General features: G+C 45.4%; 1 protein-coding gene across 1 annotated transcript in view; it reads left to right on the top strand.

Moving 5' to 3' along the window:
* Window positions 1-17,038, top strand: part of LOC102568905 (fer-1-like protein 4) — a 137,390-nt gene that overhangs the window by 48,892 nt on the left and 71,460 nt on the right. Inside the window, exons 16-22 of the mRNA XM_019485566.2 lie at window positions 92-200; window positions 1,094-1,292; window positions 3,411-3,531; window positions 4,265-4,365; window positions 8,262-8,349; window positions 13,283-13,399; window positions 15,957-16,109. Coding sequence (XP_019341111.2) covers window positions 92-200; window positions 1,094-1,292; window positions 3,411-3,531; window positions 4,265-4,365; window positions 8,262-8,349; window positions 13,283-13,399; window positions 15,957-16,109 — 888 coding nt within the window. The remainder of the gene's footprint in view (window positions 1-91; window positions 201-1,093; window positions 1,293-3,410; window positions 3,532-4,264; window positions 4,366-8,261; window positions 8,350-13,282; window positions 13,400-15,956; window positions 16,110-17,038) is intronic.

Raw genomic sequence — 17,038 nt, forward strand, 5'->3', positions numbered from 1 at the left:
ACTACAACCATACCATGATGCTCTTCTCAAGCCCGAGCCCAGCTGTTATGCTGAGCTTGATTCTCAGACTAATTGTTCTCTCCTTGTTTAGAATGCACTGGGAACAAAGGAAGAATTCCTCCTCTTTGCTACTTTCTTTGAGGTGACTATGATAGACTCCTCCATAAGCTCCAAGCCTGTCAGTTTTGAGGTATCACTAGGTACATATTTATGCTATTTTTTTAATTAAGCAAGAAAAATGCATTTCTGAGTCTAGTCAAAATAAAGGCAAATTCTTAGACAAACTAGTTTGCCATTATGGTTTTAAAATGCCCAAACATTTGCTCAGATTGTATACTAAGAATGTGACAGCCCAAAAATGCTGACTAGGTTAGGTTACATGGTGAAGATTATAAATAAGTACATGTTATGTAAAGTAATAATCTAATTATCTGGCAGCCCTTCCCTTTTCATAGTGGATTTATAGAAGAGAAAGTCACAGGGGATGTTCCAGAAAGCAGAAGTTCTGGGTAGCTGGTCATGGCTGAAGTGAGGGAGAGGAACAATGGAAAGGGATCTTGCAGTTGAAGAAGAAAATTCAGCAGGAGGGAGGGAAAAATGGGGAAGGAAGTTGGGAAATAAAGAGGGCAGTACAGTGGACAACGTAGTACGATGCTGAGCTGCAGAGCAAAGGATTAAAAGTGTAGTAGAATCACAAGCTTTCAATCTAAGTGAATGATCATACTTAGAAGCTTCAAAGGCTCCTTCAGGTGTCTGCAGCTGTTTCCCATATGAAGTGCATCGGGCAAGGAAAAGCTTTCTCAGGTCCTTATGGGTCTAGTGGGGGCACTAAAGCCAGAAAACAATCTAGAGCATGACCTTGGAACTCCTCAGAGTCTAGGCAAAGTTTCTGTCCAGCCTTCCAGAATCTCCAATTATGCATATGATGTCCTTATGGCTGGATATAAATGCACTTCTAATTCCAGGAACACTGAATGGATTTTTTGTCATCCTCTGATAACTTGCTTTTCTCCTCTGGGCAGTAATCTTCTATCATTTGTGAGTTATAGCAGGTGCCATTCATTGTTTAAAATTTAATCCATTTATCTGCAAGGGAACTATGGAAAAACTGAAGAGATTGTGACCAAAGTTCATAAGAAAGGTGAGAAAGGAGAAGGGTCAGAAGAAAAACAACTTTTGTTGGATCCCAGTTCAGATGATGAGCTGGACATTGAAGTTATAACTCCAGCTACAGGGTTACAAAATAAGTCCATGACTGCAAGTCAAAGACCAGAGCCCACAGAATATGACAGGTGATTCCTCCTTATTATTTTCTCTCACCTGAATCTCACTGACCATTTTTTTTTTCAGGCACTGTTATTCCTTACGATAGGACTCATAGGACTTTCTGCTCTGCGATCTGTGTAACATGGGAGGTGGGCAAAATACGGCCTGTGGGCCAGATTCAGCTTGCCAAGGGATTTTGTCCAGCCCATGGCTGGTCTCTTGACCCCACCTGGCCCAGGCAGGGTGGGTTAGCCTGGGTCATGGCATGTGCAGGCAGTCCCACTACCCCTGGGCATTCAGTGGGGCTGGGTGACATGGCAGGCAGACTCGTCTTCCAGCAGCCCTCTCAGTGGCAGCTCCTTCCAGCTGCCACTGTCAGTTTCTGCTGCCACTGCCAGACCTGGCCCTGCTGCCAGGCACCCCAGCTTGTTTGCCCCACAGCCAGGGGTGGTGGATGAAGCAGATGGGATGGGTCTCCTTGGAGACTGGCTTGGGAACCACGTGGGCAGGGCGCACAGCTGGGCAGATGGGAGTGAGACGACAGGCAGAGCTAGGGCTGGAGCTGAGGCAGGGATCAGGATTGCAGGGCCATGACAATTTGAGGCTGGGGCCCGGGGCAAAGCCATGATCTGCTGCCCAAGTGTCCTTACCAGTTCCACTGGCAGGGGCATGCTGGAAGCAGATCATGGCTCTGCCTTGGGCCCTGGGTCCACACTGTCATGGCTCTGGGATCCTGGGATCCTGGTCCCACCTGCCCATACTGCTCCCAGACTCAACTCCCCACCTGTCCCATGGCCGCATCCTATCTGCCCTGCTGTGTACCCTGCCCATGTGGGTCCTGGGCCAGTCTTAATTAGGATCCTGGGATTGCTGGGTGATGACAGTGCAGGGCCAGGGCCCAAGGCAGAGCCATGATATGCTCCCTGCGAGGAATGGATTGCAGTTCTGTCCCACACTGTCACCGCCCCATGATCCTAATCCCAATCATGGCTGTGGCCCTGCCTGCCCTCCCACCTCTCCTCAATGTTGCTTCCCATGTGCCTGTGCCCTCATCCCATTTGTGCAGCTCAGTGTAGGGCAGAGAGACTCTAGGGAGATTTGGTGAGCTGCTGTGGGCAGGGGTGGGGGTGCTGACCTGGCCCACGTTAGATCATTAAAACTCCTTAAATGAAATCTGGAAAAAATAATTGCCCACCCCGGGTGTAATGTGTAAAATTCTTGGTGTACATGCTCCTCCGCCTTGGAGAATGGGATGCCAAACATGACAGGACTTTTAGTTTGTTATTGTTTCTTGCTAGTCAGGTATTTGAGTTAGGGTGGAGGACAAGCAGATGTTGTGCCTCAAATATACAGAGCTGCCAGAATGGGCAGGAAGGCAATTGATATGGGACACAAGGGGCAGTCAGTTGAACTATTCTTGTGAGATGTTAGCCTGTGTAAATACCCAGTCCCCCATTCTTACCAGACACTTTTGAGATGTCACTTCTATCTTAGTGTGGGTAAGTTAAGCAGCACTAGGTTCCAGTGAGCCTTTTCCTGTTTTGTTAACTCATTTGTGATGGCAGAGGACAACTTTTACCAACTTTAAGCCATGTCCCTCCTATGATGACAGTGTCCGTGATGGATGAACACACCTAGGGTTATGAAGAGGAGGCAGCCTGAGTGTCACCCTACAAGCAGGATCTTCCTCAACTGCACATTATGCTTTAGGGAGGAGCCCCAAGCCTCTCATCTGCCGCAGGTGTTCCTAAAGACCACATTCTGTATAGTGGAATTGTTGTCAGGAGTTTCATTCCTGGTATCCGAGTCTAATGCAGGTAGCTGACTAGCTTGACTTCCAAAGAAAGTTCAGTATTGGGGGTCTGAGTAGTTTTCTCCTGTCAAGCAAATTCTAGTTATGAGGGTCATTCCAGGTTGCCCTTGAAGATTTCTTTAACCTCTTGGTTCCACTTGACTGGGGTTGGCTCTTCTATTTGGTCCATGTGACAGGGTGAGGGCTCTCTCCTCATCACTTTGATTCTGCCTTGGAATGCCTCCCATTCCTCAACCCCATGCTGTGACTAACATGCCTTAATCTTGCTTTCATTTTGGGGTTGCGCTGCCTCTTTGTCACGGTTGTAACCTGCTCTGCTTACTGTCCTTAGTTCGTACAGCTGCCTGCCCATGATGCATGAGAAACAGTGTGTGTATATCTGGAGCAACTGGGAAGATCACACTTGGAGATTCTGCAATTCCAACTGGATTGTCAAGATAGCAGAACGCCTGGTAAAGTACAGCTGACTACTTTGTAGGCCCAAGTCTTCCTGTTTGCCATGGCTTTTCATATAGCATATAGAATTTTTCTGTAAGACCTGGGGTCTGGTAAATGCTGAGTCATCATCTTCCCCTGACATTAGGGCCTGTTGCATAATTAAGCCTCTGTTGCTCATATTGGTTTAATTATTAAACTTGTGAAGTCTATAATGTTGAGAGAATCTATAACAATGCACCTGGGGGCTTCTACAATCTTATGCATTCTTGTATTAGTATGTACATAGCATGTTGTTTTTGAAGAAATGCTATGTTGTTAGAGTTATGATGCAGTTCTTTGGGGAAGCTGTTGCAAAGAGCAGGAGAATTAGCTCTCAGTTTTAATCTATCTAAAGCCAGTGCTTAGGTGGAATTGTTTCCTGGAACTTGGCCTTTCATATTTGGGCTTAGAAACCTAAAAGAAAGGATTTCTTATATATTATTTCTGACCATCTCTTCAAAGCCTGACTTGAACATTGTGCACTTATTATAAGTTATATTGAGGGTATACCCAGATTTCATGTCACTGATTCTTCTCCTATAGGAAAGAGATTTGCAGGACCCTGACAAGTGCAGTGTCTCCAAAAGAGGGGCAATAAAGCTTATTTTATTTGAATGTTTCTTGGGGAGGGGGCAGTCAGGCAATTTTCCCTTTCTGTTTCTGTCTCTTTCATCAAGGCTGGTCTGAATGTAATACTTGTTCCAACAGGAAAATGGCCTGGAGGATGTGGAAAACCTCATGAGAAGGCCAAAGTCTAAAGCAGAGGAAAAATTTCGGCAGGTACTAGAGGAGTTTGTAGCTGGGTGCAGGTGAGTGAGTCCCTATGTTTCTTAGGTTTCATTTTGAAATCTTTATTATTGTCTGCAACTCAGTAAACTCTAACACCATCCTGTCCCTGTCCCTTCTTGGTCCATCTCATTATAATCATAGCAGTTGGCTAAATGTCAGTATTTTTCACTCACAAATACCCAGACTTCCTTGGACTTGGTTGAAGACTAAATCTGGATGCAGAGGTAAACACTGCAGCTAAGACCTGCTGCTAGTTATTGCTCATTCAAAAACATTGATTAGCATGGCCCTGAGCACGTTCAGTATGTTTGCTTATTACTTGAACCCTGGAACTGAGAGCTTCTTGAACAAGTAGCTCTCACAACCCTGGAGAGGGTCCAGAGAAGGGCCACTCATATGGTTAAGGGCTTGCAGGCCAAGCCCTGTGAGGAGAGACTAGGGCACCTGGACCTCTTCAGCCTCCGCAAGAGAAGGTTGAGAGGCGACCTTGTGGCTGCCTATAAGTTCATCATGGGGGCACAGAAGGGAATTGGTGAGGTTTTATTTACCAAGGCACCCCTGGGGGTTACAAGAAATAATGGCCACAAGCTAGCAGAGAGCAGATTTAGACTAGACATTAGGAAGAACTTCTTCACAGTTCAAGTGGCCAAGGTCTGGAACGGGCTCTCAAGGGAGGTGGTGCTCTCCCCTACTCAAGAGGAGGTTAGATAGGCATTTAGCTGGGGTCATCTAGACCCAGCACTCTTTCCTGCCTATGCAGGGGGTCAGACTCGATGATCTATTGAGGTCCCTTTCGACCCTAGCATCTTTGAATCTATGAATCTAAGTTTGCAGACAACACAAACGGATTGTAAACATGTTGGAGGCTGGGACTGCAATTCAGAAGGATCTTGACAGATTGGAAAGCTATGGAGCTAGCAGGGTGAAGTTCAATGCAGACAAATGCAAGGTGCTACACCTCAGAAAAAATAATTACAAATATAAATCAAAATGGATGACACCTGGCTGGTGGCAGTACTACAGAGAAGGATCTGGGAGTCTTGGTAGACCACAGACTCAACAAGAGTCTGTAGTGTGATGCAGTGCCATGAAAGGCAAATATGGTTTTGGGATGCATCAACAGGAGCATTAGGTGCAAGACATGGGAGATGATAATGTCTCTGTACTCAGCACTGATTATGTCTCACCTAGGGGACTGTGTGTGTTTCTGAGCTCCACATATTAAAAAGGATGTGGAGCAGTTGGAGAGGGTCCAAAGACAGGCAACAAAAATAATAAAGAGCTTGAAAGGCAAGTCATATGAGGAGAGGTTGAAGGAGCTAGGCATGTTCAGCTCATGGAAAAGGTGCTTAAGACATGACAGTAGTCTTCAAATACTTGAAGGGCTGCCATAAAGAAGAGGGAAAACACCTCCTGCTGCAGAGACAAATGGCTTGAAGTTTCACCAAAGTAGGTTTAGATTGGATATCAGGAAAAATTTCTTCACTGTTAGAACAGTGAGGCAGTGGGATAGAGCCCACAACTTCCCTAGGCAATCTATCACAGGAAATGTTTGAGAAGAGGTTGTACAGCCATTGGTCCGGGACAATCTAGGCATAGCTATGCCTATGTTCTTTCCATGCTTCTAGACTTTGGTGCTTGCTACATGGGGCAAGGAGGGAGTTTTCCCCCTTGTGCTGCTACAGGTGTCAGGGATTTTTTGTTTGTTTGTTTAGGCCTTCCTCAGAAGCATTGGATTTTTGCTAAAGCCAAGGCTGTGGATTGGGACTAGGTGTGCCAGTTCTCCTACTAGGATTTAAACCTAGAGGTTCCTAACTAGAGAGTCTTGCCCCTCTGCTCAGGTCAGACTGATTGCCGTATTTGGGGTCAGGAAGAAATTTTACCCCATGGTAAGATTGCTGTGTACTATGGCAATTTTTGCCTTCCTCTGTGACAGGGGGCCATGGGCCTCTTCCTGGGGTCTTTGGAACATATATTAGCAATCTTTGCAGCAACAGGGCATTGGCTACTGTGGCCCCCCTGCTTTACCTATGGCAGATTAGAGTGTTATGTCTTGTGTTGTGTCAGGGTTGACTATGTAGTTTTGCTAATAGGTTAGACAGTGGTTTTGTATAGGATGGTTTGGATAGAGCTGATCCTGCCTCAGGCAAGAGGTTAGATTAGATATCCTATCAGGGTCCTTTCCAGCTCTACTTCTCTGTGATTATGTGATTCATAGGCAAACTCTGGAGAGCATTCAATCCTTGTATTATAGGGAACCAGTCAGAAATAATAGTTCTTTATCTTAGATAAAGTGTGGTCTGTCACTCCCTGGAGAAGCTGGAGGTTATCTGGAAAATGTGTCAATCGAAATGAACCAGACTTTGTTAACAAGTGATGTGTGGGGTGTGATTTGCTTTTTAATTTTGCCTAAGGGTGGCTCTGCTTCCAGTGTTTAGGGAAATGCTTCCTGTTGGACTTTTGAGGCAGTGTAGTTTCCTGTGAAGTACATAGTTCTCTAGAAGATCCCTGGGTAGTAAGCAGAGTGGGTCTATGTACTGCACTGTACTCAAGTATTAAAAGAAATGGATTTTAGTGAAAGAAAAATATATGGATACTTTTGCTAAAGTTCAGGCCCCTTTTGTGGTTATGGCCTTTAAGATCTAAGAGGAAGCTGTCCAGCTGATAACATTAGTTAATATACACAAGGGTAGGGAGAGGATATGGACACACATACATTTGGGGCACTTTCAATAGGGGAACATTTCAAAAGTTCAGCAGCTGGTATATTTTGTTTGTTATGGTGAGTGAGCCAAGAGTGATTCAAATATAGCAAAGTCCCTCCAACTTTAACCCTGGATGAAGCAGAGTTCCCTTTTTAAAAGGGCTCCATGTACATGTGTCCACATCCAGAGGAGTGGAGAAAGAGGAGGTGGAGGAAGAAAATCAAGAAGAACCAGAGAAAAAATCATCTCTCTTTTTTTGCAAAGCCTAGGAGCAAATAGGTCACAGTTCCTGTAGCAACTGCGAATGGATCACAGCCTGAAATGTAGTCAGTTTAACAAGGCGAGCAGAATGTAGTCAGGTGCCAAACCTGCCATTTTTTTACAAGTGCATCTGCTAGGATTTAAAATGCATTTCCTTCCTCATTCCCTCAGAAAGGGAATGGAAAAAGACTGAAGTCCCATTTATTGCAACTTCCCGAGGCAGGGCTCTGCTTCACTTCCTATTGGAGGGCTGACCAAATATACTATGGAGGGGGGAAACAGAAGGCAACCTTTTTTTGCTGCAGTGCCACAAAGTAAGCCCCACCCCCTTCCTGAGTGCCACTCTGGTTCCTTTCTCCTGCCTGATCTGTTGCTTTGTTCTCTCCTCCCTCCTGGAACTGTTGCTTTGTTCTCTCCTCCCTGCCTCATCTTTCCTATTCGTGCTGTCTGCCCAATCTGCTGCATACCTAACAATGTGGCTGCACATGCCACAGGCTTGCCATCCCTGGTCTAACACTAGAAGCAAACTGAATGAGAGCCTTCTCTCTCTAGTCCCTTTTAGTTATAGTGCATTTAGGGACAATTTATAACTGCAGAAGGCAGTTGGGATAAGTATAAAGAGGGGTGGGCAGCTGGGGCACCATTGTGAGGGGGCATGGGAGCAGCAGCTGCCATCGCTGTTGCCACATCTAGCCGAGCCCATGCTTCTGCCCCTGCTGTTGCCCAGCACATAGATACCAATAGTCATGCCTCTGATGGAAGGGATTGCATTTCAGAGTGATTGTTTGCTTTTAGTGGTTTCCCTTTAATTATAGTAGTGTTTCAGATTGCATAATTCCCTGTATACTGAGTCTTGCTCTGTCTGTGGGATGTGGAAATTGCAGCCCTTGGACCAGAGTTCATGCTTGCTGTCTCTCTCTCTCTCTCTCTCTCTCTCTCTCTCATTGCAGACAGTATTCACTAAATGCAGAGAGAAAAACAATGACACGTCCAAACAACCTCGACAGATGTCGGATGAAGTCCCTGACGCACAACATTGTAAGTTGTATACAGTCCATGAGGAGTGGGGTGAACCAGTGGATGGGCAGTCATTCTGAGAGTTCAGGAGGTGGCAGAAGCTAGAATTGCCAGCATGGGAGATGGTCAGAATTCAGTCTTGCAGCATCACCTTGTCAATCTTAGGTACTTACAAGACACATGCCATAGGCATATCGGAGCATCTTGAAGCATGGCTGTGCTGTTATCCTCCATGTAAATATGGAGCCTGAGGCACGGAAAGGCTACATGATGTGCCCAAAGTCGCACATGAAGCCTATGGCAGAGCAGGAACGTGAACCCAGGTCTTCCAGGTCTGAAGCTGGTACCGTAACTTCTGGATCAATCTTCCTCTTCCACATCTTCATGCAGGGTGCTTGTAAAGCTCACTGACACCTGCCAGTTCTGCAGGAGCTATATTATTTGTGTAGTGATTTGTTTCATGCCTCTCAGTGCATCCTCCTGAAAAGTCTCTGGAGCTCTGTAGGTGTGTGGAGCTCTTTGTGGGCAGACTTGTTGATTCCGGTGGGGTTCAGTTTACAGGATCAGGGCCCTGGAAGGCTGAAGACACTGCCTGCCTACATGAGGCCATCACTGTCAGCCTCAGCTTAACATAGTCACTGGGGAAGGTGATAAACCTCATACTATATAAACTCACGAAGTATGTGACATACTTTGGAACTAATGCAATCTGTGATTGCTGACACTTGCCATACTACTGACCTTTGTAGAGCTGACCTGGGTTCAAAGAACTGGTTCTGTCTCTCTTACCAGCACAGCTGTGAATCACACCTTTCTATAACCATCACCGTAGAATACCCTGCCCCCACACTCAACAAGAGTAGCCAGAACAAGTGCTTGAGTAATCTGTGGATTGTTTCTTAAGGGACAGTTTGGCAGTATTCATTTCAAGAGGAAGTTTCTTCCTATTTCTGTCAGTCAGTGCTTGGTTTAAGACGTAAAATCTCTTACAGATGAGTATCTTTAGAAATGTATAATCCTTTAGAGGTGATATGTCCCTGGATATTCTTATGATTGAACCTGGTTCATTATAAATCTTAGTACATATCTAGGCACAGTCATCTCATTTCAGAAGAACTGTTGGTATGGTGTTGAGGGAGCCCACCCCAAGATTATGTAGGGCTCTAGACATCAGCCCCTTGAAAGTACTTAGTACAGAATCATAGTTGGAAGGAACCTCAGTAGTCATCTGGCCCCGACCCCTGCATGAACACAGGTATCCTGACCATTGTTTCTTCAGCTTCCTCTTGAAAACCTCCAGTAAAGAAGATTCCATCACTTCCTTGAGCAGTATATTCCGCTACCTTACTATTCTAACAGTAAAGAATATTTTTATGAGATCTAATCTAAATAAACTTTCCTGCAATTGCTAAACATTGCTTCATGTCCTGTCTTCTGTGGCAGGAGAGAATAGCTATTCTCTGTCTTCTTTATGGCAGCCCTTCACATATTTGAAGACTGCTATCATGTGCCCCCTTAATCTCCTTTTCAACGTAAACATGCCTAAGCGTTCTCAACTTTACCTCATATATGTTACCTTCCAAGCCCTTTATAAGTTTTGTTGCTCACATCTGGACCTTGAGAACATCAGAAATGCCATACAGAGTCAGATCAGTGGTCCATCTAGCCCTGTATCTTGTTTCTGACAATGGCAGGAATGGATGGTCTATAAGGTATATCTAGAGTGATCTTTCCTTGCTCATTACCCTCCATAGCATCCACCATCATTGGTTTAGAGATGCCAGAAATTACATATCTGACCCTCTCTAACTTTTCCACATCCTTCTTAAAAAGTGGAGCCCAGAACTATACACAGTATGCTAGCTGAGGCCTAACCAGTGCTGAGTAATGGTACTGTCCCTTCCCATGTCTTGCACCTAATACTCCTGTTAATGTTGCACAAAATTACATTTTTTTGCAGCTGTGTCACTTTGCTGGCTCATTAAGTTTGTGATGTACTCAGATCTTTGTCAACAATGCTTTGGCCTAGCTGTTATCTCCTGTTCTGTATATGTGCATTTTGCTATTCTTCCCTTGGCGTAGCATGATTAGTAGTGACAATCATGGTGTGCACTGCTTCCAAACATTGGATTAACAAATGCACAAAGACAGCACCAAAAGAGTGATGTTTGAGTTACCTTTGAGGGGAACCTCGCTCAGTTCAGTGCTGACTGCAGGATGGACATCTGCAATGATCTTGGGACCTGTGTCAGGAGGTATATCAGAGAGGAGAGGGTTCCAGAGAAATATTCCAGTTGTGAAAATTTATGAAAACCCAGCTCTGTGTTTACAGGTTTCCATCATTCTCCCAGATCCACTGCTTCAAGTTCTCCTGAGCCCAAAAGTAAAATACAGTTCCCAGCAGCATTCAGAACCTAGGACCCGCCAGCCTTTTAAATATCCATTCCTTTTGCATCCTGGACTTCAGCAAAGCTTTTGAGCCTGTCTTATAACATTCTCATTAGTAAGCTAAGGAAATACACTCTAAGTTACAGGGGTTTAGGTTGTAGCCGTGTTGGTCTAAGGACATAGGCAGACAAGGTTCCTTGGGTGAATTTGATATCTTTTATTAGACCAACCCAAATGGTTGGAGAATAGTTATTAAGCAAGCTTTCGAGTTCAAAAACCCTTCGTCAGGCTAAGGAAGCTGCAGCAGTTGGTGTGTGCTCTTCCTGGATGGAATGAAAAGTAAAGAAGCCAGGGGCTGGGCTGGGCTGGGGAGTCAGGTGCCAGGCAGACTGTAATGTATCAAAAATCCAATGTCTATGTTTAGTCCATGATCTCTAGTATTCAGGAGGTTGATGAAATGGAGCTCATAGGCTCGTCTCTGGGAAGCGTTGTGTAAGTTTCCCTCGAGGATCAGGACTGAGAGATTGGAGAGAGAGTGGCCCTCCTGTGAGAAATGTGCCCCCACCGGTAATTGGGTATTTCTATCTTTGATGGATTTCCAGTGTGCATTCATTCTGGTGCGCAGTTGTTGTTTGGTTTCTCCTGCATATCTTCCATCAGGGCATTTGGTGCATTGGATGAGGTATATTACATTTCTGGAGGTGCAGCTGTAAGATCCTGGGATGCTGATGGCTCTGTTGTGGGGTGTAGTAATTGTGGGGGTGGTGGAGATGTGTGGGCAGGTTTTGCATTTCTTGTCCTGGCATGGTCTGGATCCTTTTGGTGTGTTCTGGGCTTGAGGAAGTTTGCTTCTGGTGATGAGGTTGGCGAGGTTCAGTGCTTGTTTGAAGGCTCTAAGTTGGACACACAACTGGTTAAATCATCATGCTCAAAAAGTGATCATCAATGGTTTGATTTCTAGTTGAGCAGAGATACCAAGTGCATGGGTTCCCTAAGGGTTTGATACAGACTGGTGAAGGACTGGTGTGGAGCTTGCGCCCCTCATGCTACCCGGCCTATCGGGGTGTGACCCCTCCCCTCAACTCGCCTGCCACAACTTTGATATTAAACGCACTTTAAGAGGGGTCTGCAGTGGAGATCTTTCTTGGGTGGGCTTCCTGATAGATGGTGGTACTTACGATCGTCCGATGTGGTGTTCGAGGGGGCTCTGCCTCCCCTACACCCTGTCCACTTGCCAACCGGTTGGTGATGCATTAATGATGTTTTTCTGGCCCTGTAGGGCTAACCAGAGCCCCTCAGGCTAACCAGAGAGTTTGTGGCATCTTTTATCCTTGTAATTTTTAAGAGCAGGTTACACAAATACTTGGCTAGGTTGATTTAGTTGGTTGGTCTTGCCTGGGGAAGGGGGTTGGCCTAGAAATGGGGTGAGCAATGATTCTGGTTGGAGGGACACTTCATTGAGTTTTGGTGACCTGTCGAGGTCCACATCTCTCTCTCTCTCTCTCTCTCTCTCTCTGTCTCTCTCTCTCTTCCCCCACCCCTGCCCCTCCCAAAACCCAGCTGGAGCTATAGTTCCATCAGGAGCCCTGATGCTCAGTTAGGGATCCAGACAGGGACTTCTGGCATGGCGGGTGGCTTGTGGCATCAGTTGTGGGCGCAGACAGCAAGTTCTGGAGCCCCAACATGGAACCTGCCAGCAGTGTCCACAGTTGACACTGCCATCTGCCTGGTGCAGTAGAAGCTCCTGCCTGGATCTACAGCTGATGCCACTGGCAGGTTCTGGGTTGGGGCTCCAGGCAGGAACTTCTGCCACACTGGGAGGGTGGTGCCACCTTCCTGTGGATGCTGCTGGTAGGTTCAGTGTCAGAGCTCCGAAACCTTCTGGCTGCACCCAGAGCTGATGCCACCATCCTCCTGCTGCAGCAGAAGTACCCAGCTGGGTCCACAGCTGATGTCGCTGCATCAATAGCTGATGCTGCTGGGTGGAAGCAGTATCACCCGCCTGCCTAGCATGTCAAAAACAGCCCTGCCTGCTTGCCTGGCACCATGTGGCAGCTGGAGCTAGAACCACTGGCCACCTGTGGGGCAGATCCAATGGGCTGGCAGCCACCCACCTGCGGGCTGGATCAAATCTTTTGGTGGGCCGGATCTGGCTCACAGACCATATTTTACCTACCCCTGGCCTAGATGACCTCCTGAGGTCTCGTCCAGCCCTACTTTTCTGTGATCTATCTTTTGGCCTTAGTGCAGTGGTTAGGCTGGGCATGAGGGGCCAGCTTCCCTCCCGCCATGGCTAAGCAACCACAGTTCAGTGAAGCAGTTTGTATGGGGCATGTGGGGCTGGGTGCAGAGTACTAATCAGGGAGATGTGGGAGAAATCATTGTGTGCAGGCTGGGGTCTCTCCAGGGGAGCACAAAAGATGACACTGGGATGCATGTGACCAAAAGGCTATATCCAGAAATGTGGCAACTGCCAAGACATTTAAAGGTCCTCAGCATTTTCTACTGCTTCTGTGGACACCAGGGTCCTGGCTAGGCATGTGATAAGCTTGTACTCTGTATTCAGGTCCTCTGTGCGAAGCAGGGGCTCCGCCTGAGGAGACGGCTGACTCGAGCCAACATCAAGGAGAAGGTGAATGAAACAAAGAGAATCCTTGCAAAGCTGCGCTTCTTGGCTAAAGAGGTACATCTATATGTAAGGTGGTGTGGAGTCTCATCCTTTGTTGAGTTGTCCATTTTCTTACGCTGAAATTCTTTTAGTATTTAAAGACTCCCTGTTGAGCTCTTATGTAGGCCCAGCCAAAGAACCAAGGCTGTTGGAAAATGATGTGTTACATGGAAGAGGCCTATTGAAAAGAGGGTCTTTCACTAGCTGAAGAAGGTGGGATAGAACAATATTCCATGGTATATCCATGTGATTTGCAAGCAGGATCAAATGATCCCACTCTGTTTGTGTTTCTTGTTTTTCTCCCCATCCAGACTGACACGTAGACCTAGTTCCTTCTACGTGGCTGCATATAATTAAAATCTGGATTCAGTCTCAGTATGGGCTTGGTTGTGGCCTCTCATCAATGGGTTTCTTATTAGGCATGCTCTGCAAATTTGGAGCTTTAATGAAAATCTAATTAGCACACTCCAGCAGTCTCCACATAGATTAATAGATTGTTAGGGGCTGGAAGGGACCTTGTAGGTCATTGGGTCCAGTCCCCCTGCACTAAGCAGGAAAAAACAACTGGGGTCAAGTGACCCCAGCAAGGTGACTGTCCAGTGTCCTTTTGAAGATTTCCAGGGTAGGCGACTGCACCACAACTAGGGGGAGTTTATTCCGCAGTCTGGACACTCTGATTGTGAAGGAGTTTTTCCTGGAATTGAGCCTGAAGCGGCCTTCCAGGAGTTTGTATCCATTGCTCCTGGCCTTCCCCAGGAGTGCACTGGTGAATAGTTGTTCACCAAATTCTTGATGTACTTCCCTGATGTAGCACTAAGCTGCTACCAAGTCCCCTCTCAGCCTTCTCTTGTGTAGGCTGAGGAGGCCCAGGTCCCTCAGCCTCTCCTTGTGTGGCTTGTCTTGCAAGTCCCTGATGTAAGACTGATTCATGAGTCCCTGATCTCTTGTATCAGTGTCCCTGCACTTCAGAACGGTGGTGGGGGCGTTTTAACTAAAGCTCGTTCAATGAGCTTTAGTTAAAGCTCCCCCACTGCCATTTTGAAGTCCAGGGATGCTGATGCATGAGATGCTGCAGGCATTTTACTTAGAGCTGCTCTTGGGGCCGTTGAAATTAAAGCGCTTCCCTCCACCTCCAGAGCACATGTAAAAATGCCCAAGGTGATTAAAATTGGTTGTGATGTAATTATAGCTAGCCAGCCTTGGCCACTTTAATTCTGAAATGAGTGTAACACACAGAATGGACTGAAATAACTTGAATGAGTTAAATTTTTACCTCTTGTTATCTCTTGTGTGTGTTTCTACACATGCTTGTGTGAAGAAATGCACACAATACAAACTATAGGCATTTTTACATGTACTTCAGGGGTGGATGGGGAGACACTTTAATTAGAGTGGCTCTGAGGGCCGCTTTAATCAAAGCACCCACAGAGTCTCGTATATCAGAGTCCCCATGCTTTAAAATGGTGGCAGAGTTGCTTTATCTAAAGGTTGTTGAATGAGCTTTAGTTAAAGTGCCCCCATTTTGAAGTTCAGGGATGCTGATACATGAGACGTGGAGGCCAGCTGGAGCACAGTAATTACCAAGTCTGCTCCTGTGCACGGTAATTACAGCGCATCGGAGCAGCCTCTGGGCTCATGTACAGATACCTATGAGCAAACCTTTAACTTTCTTGCTTCCTTCCAAGTGCCTGTGGAGGAAATAAGTTGTCTACCCTTTGTGTTTCTCCTGTGTGTGACGACTTGGAAACTTTTTTAAAGATTTCTTTTTTATGTTAGAACTATCCTGTCACTTCTGATCTGTTTTTAAATCTGTTATTAAACGTTCTTACTAGAAGACTGACTGAATGAAAAGCCATAAAAAAATCTGAAGCTTGAGAAATAAAGAAGGGGATGAGATTTTAGTACAGTATTGTTAAACAAACAAAAAATCCTTTTTCATTGCTTTTGTCTCCATAGTTTCTGTGATATGTTTTCCTTTTTGCTCATACTGCACTTTTACAGTTTGCACTGCTATAACTGCAAAGAATGCTTTTTCTCATATAGGTAAGCCTTCTATCACCTGAGAAATGCACCAGAGAAAATGTTCAACACTTCATTCATCTGAGGCCTCAGAAGTTTTAAACTCCACTTCTCTGGTCTTCCCAAGTGAAACAGAGATGACTGGATATTCCAAATGTTTTGCAGCATACACAAACAAATCTCTCTCTCTCTCTCTCTTTAAGAATGTCCAGGAAATGTAAAAATGAATTTAATGTAACATTACAGCTGCAGGCATACAATTTTAGAGGAAATACTGAAATGAAGTTTTCTCAGCAAAATGAGCTTGGCCTTGCAATATGCCTGGTACATTGTATATAACAAAGAAATTAGAATATATTACATAATTAAGATTTTAAAAAAATGTGCCCCTAAAGTTCAGCCTTTAACTACCAAATTTTCATAAGTGCTGAGCAGCCAGGAGCTGCCTCTGAAATCAGCAGAAGTTCTGCCATTATCTTCAGCTGAAGCAGAATTAGCTCCCTAGTATCCCCTTGCTGTGACATTCCTTCTGAGATTCCAAGTTGTCTTCCAGCCCCAGTGTACTCTCCCTGATGTCCTAATCTGGATGTTCAGCAATAACAAGCGTGTGGCATATGCAAGAATATCGGCACAGAATGTCCTCTACTCTGTGGTGGAAGAAGAGAAAGGCAAGGACTGTGCTAAGATCCAGACTGTTTTTTTAAAGGTAAACATCCTGACCATATTTCTGCTTGTTTTATTCCATGTGGCCCTCCTTTTTCCCCTCTCGGCACATTTTTAATTGTGTGAGGGAAAGTAATTATAAAACCAGCAAAATCAAAGCTACTTAAATGTGATGAGAATCCTGATCATTTCTAAAGCAGTTTCAAAAAATATGAATTCCTGTGCTGCTGAAAACCAGCTCACTTCTCTCACTTATTTTCTCTGCTTTTCAAAAACACTGTTCAGAGTAGGGGGTTTTCTTCTCTATTTGGGAAATGTCCAATATTCAGATCAATGGGGAATCTCCATCACAAAATGAGATATCCAACACAGATGGCTTTTGTCCAGCTGCTGGGACCTATTAGGTTGTCCCAGACCAAAGATTCAGTCCCAAAGGCCTTTGGTTCATGGACAGCTGTACGCCTACATGTAAATTGGCACACCCCCCTTGTCTTATTTTCAAAGTGCTGTGAACCCGTACTCCTCCTGAGTTCAGAGAACTTTAGGAGTGCTCAGTATTTCTGCAAATCAGACCTCAGTGGCTATGGTTGTGTGTGCAAATTATGTGAATAAGTTGGACTTAATCATTTGTAAATGCAAAACAGTTTGTATGTTCAGTCATGGTATTTGTATTACATTGTCTCTGTTATGACAAGAAGCAAGGTGTTTTTGATGGTATCTTTTATTGGACTAACTGTATTGGGAATGATGTTAAACAAGCTTTTGGGTACAAAGTGCTCTTCTTTAGCTTTGGGCCCAAGAAAGATGAGCCTGAGTTCTCAGGAACATTGACCCCTAATCACTATCAGTAATCAGCCAGTGACTGAGAATGTTTTAAAAGTGTTTTAAATAGACACCATCTATCATTGCTCAGTCCCTCTGGTTTGTTCTTTTCCCTCCCTTTGCATCCCCTTGTCTTGTGAGGTTACAAAA

Source organism: Alligator mississippiensis, chromosome 9 (genome assembly GCF_030867095.1).
Source record: "Alligator mississippiensis isolate rAllMis1 chromosome 9, rAllMis1, whole genome shotgun sequence".
Lineage (NCBI taxonomy): Eukaryota > Metazoa > Chordata > Crocodylia > Alligatoridae > Alligator > Alligator mississippiensis.